The following is a 14,116-nucleotide window of genomic DNA, read 5'->3' as shown; positions in this document are numbered from 1 at the left end:
AATTCTAATAAACAGAGATAGTTTCCTGTTGAAGAGGTTCTTAATATAAGTGGTGAGTTTGTGTTTAAATGAAGAAAAAAACTAAACTGAAACTTTGACTTTTTGACAAACTGTAAAGGTGGACGAATCGGCGTGATGATGTTTTGTAGTCTCATTTAGCCACTTCTCAGCAACCGCCTTTTTTAAGACACATAAAAGCTTCAAAATTCATGAGTGGGATATTTACTGATATTTTATATCGCAGAACAAAACGTTAAAATCTCTTCAGCTTGTGTTAACCACAGACCTTATTTCAGGCATCTAAATAAAAACCCATTCAAAGAACCCATTGACTTCCTGACAAGGGAACCAGAAGTGCTAAAATGCTAACTCATTTCCGGGTTTTAGGACTCATTCCTGCAGCACTCTATAGGCAGGCAAGAGTAAATACTGTTAATGTCTAAATTGGTAGTCTACAAATGATGTCTGCCTTGCTTGTAAAGAGTGAACAAAATACAGAGCAGGGACAGTAACGGATAGGCTCACAGATATGATTTAAATGTCAAGTCGTTGTGGAGCCTCTTTTATTGCTTAAGAAAGGTCAGGGCCATAAAGTACAAATCACACATGCACTCTCTCTCTCTCTCTCTCTCTCTCTCTCTCTCTCTCTCTATCTCTCTTTCTCTCTCTCTCTCTCTCTGCTTCTCACAAAACCAAATCACACAGAGTCAAATCTAATAGCAAGTGGACCACACCCAAATATAGTGAGTAATGAAACCTAGACATTGGAAGGGAGGGAGGGAGGGAGAGACGCACTGTAGATGGGACGTATAACCTTGATACAGTCACATGATATGCCCAGAGTGTAAGACGACTGGAGGGAGAGAAAGTCAAGAAGACCACACCCTGTTGTAACTGAAGCAGTACCGCGTCTACACACCAACATACACACAAATGGAAACATCTCATTTGTGACTTAGCTCATTTACGACTTGCTCCATCAGCCTTCAGTGTCTCTGCTATACTAACCACCCTCCTCTCTTCCTCCACAGACAGACAGACAGACAGGCAGGCAGCAGCCCAACAGCAGCGCCACATTAACAGATTGCTTGACACTTTTGCTACATTAGACCATTGCATTCAACATCCTTTTTTCAACGCAAACTATGAGGACTCTTAGAAATGCAGAGTAAGCAACTGATTATGTCCGTAAATTCATCATTCACTTCCTGTAACTGACGGCAGGTTTATGAGGTGTTACATCTGAAAGCTGTGTCGGTAGAATGCAACGCCTGCAACCATAAACAGTATCCACTGCTTCTCTGTGATACAGGAGGGCTGGTATGATACCCACTGCTTTGGAAATGGCTGTCATGCTAATTTACGGCTTTCCCTTTTTTCCCTCTTTGAAGTGCTGCCCAAGTCCCTCGGGAACACATGACGTCAGTTTGCCGTTCCTGTTAATGAGATGAGGGAGCGGCCACTGGAAAATAAACTCCCATATTCCAGTCACACTGCCATCCCGCTGCAGCTGCTATCAGTGCTGAGTGATATCAATATCCTGGTATCAGGGTGTTATGGACTTCAGATTGTAGGAAATGTGTGAAGAAGCCTTTAATTTACTGGATCACGGGAGCAGTTTTTCAAGCCATAGCATCTGGTAGATGTGCATGAAGGTTATGAGTTCAGAACAGTATAACACAAAGTACTCAGACACCCACTGAGCTGGAATTATAAGAACAAATAAAATGATGTAGTTGCAAATTCATTGCCAAAAGACCCAAAAATGACTTATTTTTTATTATGTCTGGATATGCAGCCCAGTCACACAGCAGTTCGTGAAATTGTCATGAGATTGAATGTATTGATTTGTGTACATAGACACATGTTGCTTAAGCCTAACCAAGTCGATCATTTCCTAAACCTAACTAAGTAGTTTGTTGTCTAATCCTAACCAAGTCAATCTTTTCCTAAACCTAAGTAGCTTGATGACTAAGCCTAACCAAGTCGATCTTTTCCTAAACCTAAGTAGCTTGATGACTAAGCCTAACCAAGTCGATCATTTCCTAAACCTAACTAAGTAGTTTGTTGTCTAATCCTAACCAAGTCGATCATTTCCTAAACCTAAGTAGCTTGATGACTAAGCCTAACCAAGTCAATCTTTTCCTAAACCTAACTAAGTAATTTGATGCCTAAACCTAACCAAGTCAATCTTTTCCTAAACCTAACTAAGTAGTTTTATTTTGAAAAGACTGGAGTGGAAATTGACACATGCACCACGTGTTGTTAGACATTCGTAGGAAACGCATGAAAAAATACGTTGCTGAAAGTCGTGCTGAGCGTCATGAAAAAAAGGGAAATTCATGTCTATGTACACGAATCAAATAGATTAAATTTCGTGACTATTTCACAAACTGCAGAGACTTTGTTGGGAGATAAGATCAAACTGAATTTACCAAAAAAATCAGATGCCGTGAACAAAAGCAAATTGTCTATTTGTGTATAACTTATCTTGCAATCTGATTATTCTTCATCTCCACAGCCCTCAAACGTTGCATGCATTTGCAGTACACAAAGAAACACTGACCCACTGTTCATGCATTGCTGGCATTGCTAAAATGTTGGCAGAATGTATTTCCATGTGACGGCTGATCTCACCCAGCGTCGGATGACAAGGGGTATTGAGGCAGAAATGGATTTCATCTCCAAGTTGAATGTATGATGAATAATGAAGCGTGTGACCTAAAATTTGCAGCACAGAGTTATACCGGGAATGCTGAGTGACGCTGTCAGACGCAGAGAGAGAGAGAGAGAGAAATAACTGGGCAGACAATTAGTCAGACAGACACACATAATGTAACACTGAGAGAGAGAGAGAGAGAGAGAGAGAGAGAGAGAGAGAGAGAGAGAGAGAGAGAGAGAGAGAGAGAGAGAGAGAGAGAGAGAGAGAGAGAGAGAGAGAGAGAGAGAGAGAGAGAGAGAGAGAGAGAAAACGATTCAGAGGAAATAAAACAGATGTGATTCAACTAAAATTTTATTTAATGAGCGGTCACATTTTTTAGTTCATGATGACATGATAAAAGTAACACAAATCCCAGATTTAGATATATAAAATAAGAGTGTGGGTATATGGGTTTTAAAAGGTAAGCTGCACTCTTCTAATCCTCCAACTGCAGGAGTTAAAAATTGCATCACAGCATCTTCCTCAGCATGTGGCAAAAGCAGTATGCAGTTTTGCAGGCACAATGTGTTTGTGCCTGTTTGTCTGTGAGCCATGTTATTCTCAACAACACAGCAGAAAGCTTTGATGTGTTTTCCTGTGAGGAAACCTTCACTTATTCAACTCAAACATAGTGAGAGAGAAGGAGAGAAGGAGAGGAGCAAGGTTAAGAAGGAGCTGACGAGAGACAGAGAACATTAACATGAAGGTTTTTGAGCTTCTGAGAAGCCCATCGATCACCGACCACGCCCTCCTCTCTCCCTCCCCCTCTTTCTGACGGGAAACACAGTTATAAGGCCATAATGAATAATTAACGTCTAAATGCCTCCCGCCGCCCTCAGTCCAAAAACACCTGCCCTCTGTAGTGCGTGACTGGCAAAGGATGCATCTACATCCTTCCTTTCCTGAGGATGCATTCAATAATCTAGCTTGCATTCATTCATAATGTAGTCATCTCTTTCAAGTCAGGCTTTCACTTAAACAAGAAAAGCACGACGATGGCGCTGATGACGAACTATGACTCAACATGTGATGCTATCTCTGCCCTTCAAACATCCATCAGGGTGAAATGGGGCAGTGGGGGAGACGGTGTCAGATGATTAGGCAACCCCAACTAGTCATGAGGTACCATGACGGGCCAAGAAGGACAGTCTAGGATACAGTGTCAGGACGCCCAAATATAGACATGCTGATGGTCCCTGTGGATCCTGGATCCGCGACATTAATACCGATGCTTTTATTACCACCCTATCAGCATTAGACAGAATGGAAACCCATTGATAACATCATATGACTTGTTGCTTGTATATTGCATCAGAGGCGGTCAACAAAAGTGGCTCCGTGGTATTTGGAGGCCAAATATGGTCACTATCAATATGAATATTTCTGTGTCAATTCTTCATTCTTCAATTTCTGATGATGATGTTGCTATTATATAGAGAGTGGGACGGTGTATCCTGCTAAATCATACCTAACTACAGTAAACAACAATGCAGTACCAAGCAGGTATTTCACAGGAAACAATGATTAAATCCTAATGGCTTTTGGTAACCATCAGCGGAGGTACTGGAGTGGTTGACTTGAGGCCATTCACAGGTCTCTGTGTGTAAGCACTTAAAACCAGACAAGTGCTCTAACAGCTCCGGTAAATACAGATATGTAATGCTGTATGTGTGGGTATGTTTGGGTGTGTGTACATGTACATACATGCTGTATAACTGCACCCACAGAGACCCCAGTTGGTCAAACATTTCTATTGGACATCATGCACTGGAAGACAGCTATGGCTTCTATGTGAGTGGGTGTGGCTGTAGCTGTTCAGAGGTAATGTAATGAAGGCCATGGCTCCATTAGGACTCCCTTCCTGCAGAATCCCATCACACCACTCCCAGTGGAGAAAGGGAAATAGACAGATAGTGCAGGCAGACAGACACAGAGAGGCGGAAAGGAGAGAGATTGAAATGTCAAAGGCTGCAGTGAAATCTGACCTCCTGGCACATCAGGATCTTAGTGTAGGGACCGGTGGTGGAGAGGGTGAAAGGAGGGAGGGAGGGGGGTGTTTTGGAGAGAAATAGGAATGACAGCCAAGAAGTCAAGGAGAAAATTAGGGTGAAGAGTCAAACCCCCATTTTAAGGCAGTGAGAGGAAGTGAGGCTCTGGAGGAGGAAAGATGAATGGCAAGCTGAAAATAAAGTGGGGAATGTGTTTCAGGAAAAGCTGTGAAATGAAGGGAGAGAGGAAATATACGGATACAGTAAGTTCACTTGAAAAGGGATCTGCCCACAAAGCTGGGCATGAAAAAAGTAAAATTGTCTAGTCCTAAACACAAGTCATCTATATTCTGCAGGATTCAAGCGTATCTCTGAGAGCTTTTATCTAAAGGTGGCGAGCATGTTTCAACTGAAGCCTGGAGGTTCAAAGATATCAATTACCAATATTAGACTGCAGTGGACATAAAATCCAGTCCTGAATTGACCTGAGCTGCAAACTGAGCTCTTAGTCTTTAAGTATCCACTATTCAACCACAGGAAAGTGGACTGGCACAAGCCGAGGGTTGACGAATTCTGACGCAGTCTTGTTATTGTTCAGATAGAGGACAAAGTAGACTGCGGGAGGCAATAGCTCAGCGCCAGCCCAGAGCAGAGCAGAGTAAAAGCCCAGTGACACAGGTTCAGTGAGCACACAGACTTGGACACACAGCCACTTGGCTCGGAAGAAGCTATTTTTCTCCAGGACAATCACAAGAGAGACGGGCAGTATTTTTAGACCTGCAAGTAAGAGCCTCACATCACATTGTCCCTTTGTCATTTTCCCTTTCTGCCTCACATGCTTGGATCTGTTATTGCTGTATTGAGCTCCATCTCAACATTAAGCTATATCAGGTATATTCCATTTGAAGTTTCCCTTACCAACCAATTCATGTTTTTCCAACTCTATCACAGAGCCTCTGCCACCTTACAGAAACATCATTTCCCACTTAACCTCAGCTGGCATATAACCATATATACATAGAGTTATTTGCAGAGATTTTTGAGATATTCAGTGATGATACATCTGCACCAACACTTTACTATACAATGGAGCTGGATGGAATTTAGTTTCTGGTTTTCAAAGTACTTAAAATGCCATTGGAAAAACTCAACAACAATGTGTCTTCCTAGACACAACTCAGGGTCATTTAGAGACATTGCTGTGAACATTTTTCATTGTAATGTGTTTTCTGTCAAAGGTAGGAAAACGGAAAAACTATCAACAGCAATGTCTGTGGTTTATCCTAAGAAACTATGTTATTGTTTCTGAAAATACATTTCTGCTGACACTTTCTATTGCGTTCAACAAATAAAGCCAATATTTACAGGGCTAGATGCAACTACACGCAAAGAAAATGGATAAACTGTTGGAGTACAACAGCTACCATTACCTTAAAAAGCACATTAATGTACGCTATCAAAAAGTACCTTTAAAGCTCTGTTAAGCAATATTTTCACATAAACAATGAATGCAATGAAACCCACAGAGACTCTCACACAACTCTACAGCTCTTTAAAGCTCTCTAGCCTCTTAGCTCATTGCTGTGGTTTTACTGCACGCAAATTTACTTCAGTCTCACTGCTTTCATCAACCCAAATTCAAACAGCAACATGACATGTTTTCAGAGAAAAAAATGCACCCTATACCACCAAACTGCAGACAGACAAAGTAGCAGCTAGCTTGTGAAGAAAATCAAACATGAAGCGTAGCAGCTAACAACAACACAGATACTTTTGACAGGAGATCATGGAGGAGACCCAAATTAGAGCGTAAAGGAAAGTAAATATTAGACTTACATTTGTCTGAATAGACCTTTTGTCAGGACTTGGTGGGCGTGTACAGACTGTGCTTGATTGGCATCTGTCTCATTCTGCTGTTGCCAGTGTTGCCTGATCAGATTGACAGCTTCCAGCCCAATCACAACTTAAAACCCGACCAATTCGATAAAAACAAGATCATAACCAAATCGTAACCTTGCTAGAAATCTGTGTAAAACCGTAAAACCATTACATGCGTAATAGAAAACACATCATAAGCATAGAAAGCTTCATATCTGCATCAAATATCCTATAGATGTTAGATAAATAGGTTGGCGAGCGTGCAGTCAGACAACGAAAGTCCCATTTCAATGTCAATGATGACATCAAGGTAAGTAGGTCCTCCCTCTTTCCTAACGACGATTGAATACAACTCCTGTCAATCAAATATTTCTCTAATTAAATGATTCCATAATATGAGTCAGCGGACACAACAAAGATTACTAAAATTTGTATTTGACCATAAAATTACAGCTTGTTTGGTATTATTGTTTTCACAATATTTCCAAATCCCCGCGAAATGTTGACAAAAGCAGCCCAAATTTCATCTACTAGCCCAACGCTATTTTTTTTTTCCCGACCAACTTAATCGAAAGTAGCCCAATTGGGCGGAAACTAGCCCAATCTGGCAACACTGGCTGTTGCGCCTATTAAGGAGGAACGACTTACACCTCATTCTTATAGGAACACTGTACAATGGTACATTGAGTGTGACCTCACATAAGTCCCAGCTTCAGTCTGGTAGGTGTTTGGGCCTTTGAACTATGTTATAATCAAAAAGCACTAATGAAAATCAGAGTGCTACCTCTGTCTTTTCTCTTCCGATGTCCAATTCTACCTGCAGTTAAGTCCTTACTAACGCAAAGTCACACTCTTGGCCAGAGGAGGGTGTAGACAAAAGAGAACAAAACACTAATCAGTAGGAGTTACTGGTGCCGCGACATGGACATGATCATTCATCACCACTGCCACTTCTGATCGATCAATGGGGCCAAGTTGGATGCATTGCTGCTAGGGACTAAACATGGATCTCTGCAGTGATTAATTAATATTCTCCTGCACCACCCAGGCTCCTGCTACCTTAACAAAGTTGCACCTTGAACTATCCAAAACTACTTCATCGTGGACCAAAAGGAACATATTTACTCTCATGTGTCTTTTACAGTACGGTACATTTGTGAAATGTAAACGTTTGAGTACAAATATGAACCTCTTAAGAGTAGATAGGGAAAATACTGCATTTTATGTGACCTGAGTGAAGTGACAAATTTAACAGTTAGCAGCACACATTCCAGTTTAGCTGCCAAAAGAAGTTTCCATTGAGGATGACAAGAGCAAAATAAATAGGATGCCTTCAAGCAAGTTCTTTCAAGTGCAACTGTGCTTCCAATATCAAAAGCTGAAGAAGACAAGATCACAACCGAGGAGACGTGCTTATCGGAGTTCAGCTGATGTAATATAATGGTAGTATTTATTATTTCTATTTGTCTTATAACTTCTCTATGTTTATACATAATATGTAACATAACCCAACCCTGATGCATGTAGATACAGATCTCAGTTAAGGTAACAGTTGTGTGCAAAGATTAGCTGACTTTTACCAGTTTAGCCTCCAAAAAAATCAACTTTTTGGGGAGTTTCCTTTGTACTTTCATTTTAGAGCACATCAAGATAAACAAACATTGAGCACAAGTTATAGTTCAGACATACGACTAATCTACTTACTGTTTTTATGAATAACACACCAACCAAAGAAAGACATAACGACACACAAACACCTGTTTACTCAATGCTGAAAACACAAAAAACTCCTGATTGCATCCAAGTACGTGAGCTCAATGGCCCCACCCTAAAAGAAGACACTAAAGTGTGTGTCTATGTGCGTGTGTACTTGTGTGTATATGTGGCACTACAGTCCATTACTGAAATCACATTAGCCTGAGAGAGTGCACCGAGACAGGAAACAACCATCTACCATCTCCTGACTCACTCTCGCTGAATACACAAACACTCACATTACAGGATCGCATCTAGATGCTAACACTTAACATTCATTTTCTTGTTTATGCTATACATTTATAAAAACCCAGCAATACAATATGCTGAAAGAGAACCACAAACAAGCAGACTATACATACAGCGTGTGCTGGTGTGGATTAATGCACAGGCTGGCCTACGCTGCAAGGGCCCTGGATCGGCCAGATTATTTTTAATTATTTAAATGTACTTCAGAGAAAAAGAGAACAACCTTGACTCCTATTGGCCCCATAAGAGACATCTTCAAAAATTATGATTCGCCACTGCTACTGGACAGAATAGTGACAATATGTCAGAAAGAAAATATGATCGCGGAGCACAAAAACACTAGGCTTGAAGAACACGGTGACCAAGATCTACTAAAGAACATCCCTAAATTGCCAGATATTTCAAGGTTTAGAGTCTCAATGTGTGTGTGTGTGTATGCTCTCCAAGTGTGTACCTGTGTGCCGTGTAATATTCCCAGCACACATTTACACATGGCATGATGATAAGTGGGCCCCACACAAAGAGTAGGGGCCCCTGACCATCTGCCACTGAGTGCGTGTGTGTCAAGTCAGGTCAAGTCAATTTTATTTGACTAGCCCAAAATCACAAATTTGCCTCAGGGGGCTTTACAATCTGTACAGGATATGACACCCTCTGTCCTTTACAGTGCAAACCTCTCATTGGATAAGGAACCCCTCCCCCCCCAAAAAATTATCTTTTTAACAGGGGGAAAAGAAAAAAATGGAAGAAACCTCAGGAAGAGCAACAGAGGAGGGATCCCCCTTCCAAGATGGACAGACGTGCAATAGATGTCGTGTGTAGAGAGTAACAACCTAATGAAAATACAACATAAACAATCCATATGACAAAATAAATACATGTGGACATATGAGAGAAGGTGCAACACGACCTCCTCTCCACGCCAAACAGATAGAGCCAGAGCAACACGACCTCCTCTCCACGCCCAACAGATAGAGCCAGAGCAACACGACCTCCTCTCCACGCCAAACAGATAGAGCCAGAGCAACACGACCTCCTCTCCACGCCCAACAGATAGAGCCAGAGCAACACGACCTCCTCTCCACGCCAAACAGATAGAGCCAGAGCAACACGACCTCCTCTCCACGCCCAACAGATAGAGCCAGAGCAACACGACCTCCTCTCCACGCCCAACAGATAGAGCCAGAGCAACACGACCTCCTCTCCACGCCCAACAGATAGAGCCAGAGCAACACGACCTCCTCTCCACGCCCAAACAGATAGAGCCAGAGCAACACGACCTCCTCTCCACGCCCAAACAGATAGAGCCAGAGCAACACAACCTCCTCTCCACGCCCAAACAGATAGAGCCAGAGCAACACGACCTCCTCTCCACGCCAAACAGATAGAGCCAGAGCAACACAACCTCCTCTCTCTCTCAGATAGAGCCAGTGTGACTATGTGAGCTTGTGTGTGTTTCAGACAGATGGCTATTAAACTACCAATGTTTGACACAGTCTGCTCGCTAAAATCCACAAGAGCCCCAGAACTAGATAAACTACTTGCAATATTACGTATAGAAGGATAAATGGAAACTCTTCAGAAGTCACAATCCTTGACAAATCCTTGTTTTAGTGTTATACGATACCAGTCACCCCTGTGGAAACACTGGTATAACTGTCTGTAAGTGGCAGTTTCTATTTTAATGTATGTATTGTTGTTTGTGTTGTATGTTTTTTAATGGACTTCGAGTCTGTCAATAAAAATGTATTGAATTCACAATGAGAGATGCTGCACCCTCTGACCAGTAAAGCACAACAACAATGTAAACAGTATACCTCCAGTGGTGTAGGCCTATATATGTGTGAAGTTGTAAACATACCTCACTGCAGCCTAGTGATGCAAGCCTGGCCATATATGTGGGTATTATTATCACACTCCCCCTGACTCTAAAGTCTCAAAACAGATGGCATTTTCTCCTATAGTACCTAATTTTGTACACAATTCATGCAACATCTGGGGGAGAATCTGTCACATCACCAGCCGCAGATGCATGCAGAAGCAACCGGCAACGCCTTTGACTTGCACCACATCATGTTGTGCTGCTGGTTGCACGGCTGACTGACTGGATCAGGCAGTGCAGAAGAAGCTGTGGACAGACAGACAGACAGACAGACAGACAGACAGACAGACACCCACCTGCCGTATACGGTTCTGGTGCAGCGGTGCTTGATGTCCACCCTCCGGGGAGGCCATTTTCAAGTCCCCTTCGGAGCCGCCGCCCCTGGAGAGACTTCCTTCAGGGCTGCTTGACATCCTGGCTGCTGCTGCTTCTGCTGCAGGAGACGAGGCTCCTTCTGCCGGTGCAAGGTGGATCTCTGTGCGGGCCTTCAGACTCCACAAGGCTCGGCAGGGCCCGGGATCATTCTGCAGCGTCACACACACAGTCTGTTAAATCAAAACAATATATAACACAGTGATTCTTCCAGAGAGTCAAATGAAAACGCTCCCTCCGTTCAGGGATGCTCCTCTGCTGCTGTAGAGCTGCGTGCGTGTGTGTGTGTATGTGACGTGAACGCGCCTCAGATGCGCTTCCCCGAAACTCCGCAGGATCAATGCTGCTTTCATGGTCGGTGGGAAACGTCGTAAACGCACCTTGATTATTTATTTATTAATTTAAAAAAGGATCCCTCCACACATTATTACATTACATTGATTATTGTCATTGTAATCATAGCAAGCAAATAGATTATTGTCACTGTAATCATAGCAACCAAATAGATTATTGTCACTGTAATCATAGCAACCAAATAGATTATTGTCACTGTAATCATAACAACCAAATAGATTATTGTCACTGTAATCATAGCAAGCAAATAGATTATTGTCACTGTAATCATAGCAAGCAAATAGATTATTGTCACTGTAATCATAGCAACCAAATAGATTATTGTCACTGTAATCATAGCAAGCAAATAGATTATTGTCACTTTAATCATAGCAACCAAATATATTTCTATATTACAGTGCAAAATCTGAGAAAATGTTAATAAGTATAAAATGTATTGACATATTTCCACAATTTATTAATTTAAAAAAGATCCCCATTAGCTGATACCAATGGCACCAGCTAGTCTTCCTGGGGTCCGAAATCAAGTACATTAATTTATCACATACATACTATACATATACAACATCATATTTGTGTTACACTGATAACATTCAAATTTTCAAACATATATAAATTTCACATTCATACACAATCTTCCACAACCATTTAGCCCTCAAGGCCCATCATCAGGAAAAAAGAACAAAAGAAAAAACATACATGACCAACACTGGACTATCGATCAGCTGCTTAAGTAATGTATCACTGCGATTAGCATGATCAATTAGATAAACTGTAATTTTTTATGTCACTGCAGTTGCTGAAATATCTTCAGGGGGGTGATGAGCAATAGTGAAAGTTTTTTTTTATTTTTTTTTTTATGATTTGTTGATAGTATGTGACTAATTAGAGTAAAAGCGTGTCTATTTTTATTTACTTTTTGTCTGCGTTTTAGTCGTTATTTTTTAACATACACCACTTAATTAAACTGCCACATCACATTTAATTACCTCCTACTACCACTGAGAAAAAAAAACTCCACTTGATCCCAAAAATAATAATAAAAAAAAAAACAGACCTATAATAAAACACCTGTCATCTTCATGTCTCTGACATCTTTCTGTGACTACACCATTTCTTACCAGTGGTACCTGAATGCACCATGAAGCAGCAGTGCGCTCCTGTTTTGCTTTTTGCGTCCCCCACCTCACCCCATCCCGTCGGTGCTCCTGCAGCAGCAAGTTAACAGTGTGTGGTCCGTGATTAAAATGAAAAACTGTAAGATTGCTGACACAAATATGAAATGATCGAAGCCCAGGCACATTGGGTCGGGCTTACATAATGTAAGCTAGTATTCTTCTTACACCCCCACCTTGGCCTGTGTGTCCTCACTGAGCTACACATTTAATGGGGGTTGACAGACAGGGCAAAATCAATAACAATGTCTTGGGAGACATTTAAAAAAAACAGGCAGGACTCGAGTGGAGGAGGGCGAGGTGGAAAAGGAAGGGTAAAAATCATGTGACACAAACAAAAAAAACGTGTCAATGTTTAGAGACTTCAGAGTGAGGTTGACAGTAGACTCACATTGTTCCAAGTCAGATATTATTTTAATGTATCTTATCTTTAAATGGCAGAGTAAAAGATGAAAATGTGGGAATAAGGGTTGATCAGACCTGCTGCAAATGTTAACTGTGAACAACTTATTTTGCATTTATTTGTTTATTCAAAAAGCACCTGTATTAAAGGGTCACTTCAGTATTTTTCAACCTTGTAGGAGCTATTTGTTTGTTAGTATTTAGTTGTTTGTTTACTGTATTTAAAGGTCCCATATTATAAAAAAGTGAGATTTTCTTTTTTTTTTATTATAAAGCAGGCTAAAGTCCTATATAAATACTGTGAAAGTATCGAAACACTCAATCCACAGGGAAATATACACAGCCCGTATTCAGAAACTCTGCATTTGAAACAAGCTGTCAGGATTTCTGCCCATTCGTGATGTCACGAATATACAATATTTAGACCCTTGACACAATTTTAAACGTAAACATTCTAAATGTGTCCCAGTTTATTCCTGGTTTGCAGTGTATGTGAATGTCATCAGCTGACAGGAAGTACACATGGACCCAAGCTGTTGCCTAGCAACGCAATTCTGTTGCAATTCCGTCAAAATACGCTAAAACGGAGCGTTTCAGACAGAGGGTAAATACAGGCATATTCAACCTGACAGTATGAGGAAAATAAAGTTTTTTTTTGAACATTACAGCATGTAAACATGTCCTAGTAGAAACACAAAATACAAGTATGAACCTGTAAATGAGCATAATATGGGACCTTTAAGCTTGATTTTGATAGTGTTTAACTACTTTCTTGATTGGTATATTTTGTTTTTTTGCGTAATTAGTATTTTGTTTTCCTTTGTTCCATAAAACCGTGGACACTTGTGGTTATATAGGTAGGTAGGTAGGCAGGTAGGACCATCATGCACCTCGGTGGGCTTATGTTTTTTTTTACCATAACAAGAGAAGCAGTGACATCCATATTTTCTTTGTGCTTCGTTTGCTTGCTTGCTTTTTGGAAAAATAAACCATCAGAAACACATACATTTTGCATGGACAATGGACTATTTTGCCTGCGTAAACCACATACCCATAGTGCGTCAGTGGCCCTATGATTTAAGTTTGATTTTTGCGACAAATGGCCACTACATACCTGGACTTATTTTCCCATGTTTTGTGTTTAAGTGACTCATGGGAACAACAATTTTTGAAATTGGTCCAGTATTGAGGGAGAATGCTGCAACCGGCAGCTGCAAGCTGCAAGGGCAAGTGAGCAGCGTCAATGTAACGTTAAGTCCACTAAAAGTGCTTGTTTCTGCCACTGACAGGCTCAGATTGTTATTATAAGGGTCTGATAACATTATGGAAAGGACACTATAGAGAAATAAAACATTTTTCT

The 14,116-nt window shown here is 41.1% G+C and overlaps 1 protein-coding gene across 3 annotated transcripts in view; it reads right to left on the bottom strand.

Annotated features, from left to right (window-relative positions):
• Window positions 1-11,131, bottom strand: part of ank2a (ankyrin 2a, neuronal) — a 100,117-nt gene extending 88,986 nt beyond the window's left edge. For all 3 annotated transcript variants that reach the window (XM_037763770.1, XM_037763771.1, XM_037763772.1), the window contains exon 1: window positions 10,750-11,131. In XM_037763770.1, the coding sequence (XP_037619698.1) occupies window positions 10,750-10,866 (117 nt within the window). In that variant the 5' untranslated portion in view covers window positions 10,867-11,131. The remainder of the gene's footprint in view (window positions 1-10,749) is intronic.
• Window positions 11,132-14,116: the final 2,985 nt, after the last annotated feature.

This window comes from Sebastes umbrosus, chromosome 3 (assembly GCF_015220745.1).
Source record: "Sebastes umbrosus isolate fSebUmb1 chromosome 3, fSebUmb1.pri, whole genome shotgun sequence".
Classification (NCBI taxonomy): domain Eukaryota; kingdom Metazoa; phylum Chordata; class Actinopteri; order Perciformes; family Sebastidae; genus Sebastes; species Sebastes umbrosus.
The sequence above is the reverse complement of the archived record's forward strand: the minus strand, read 5'-3'. Positions and strand labels throughout refer to the sequence as shown.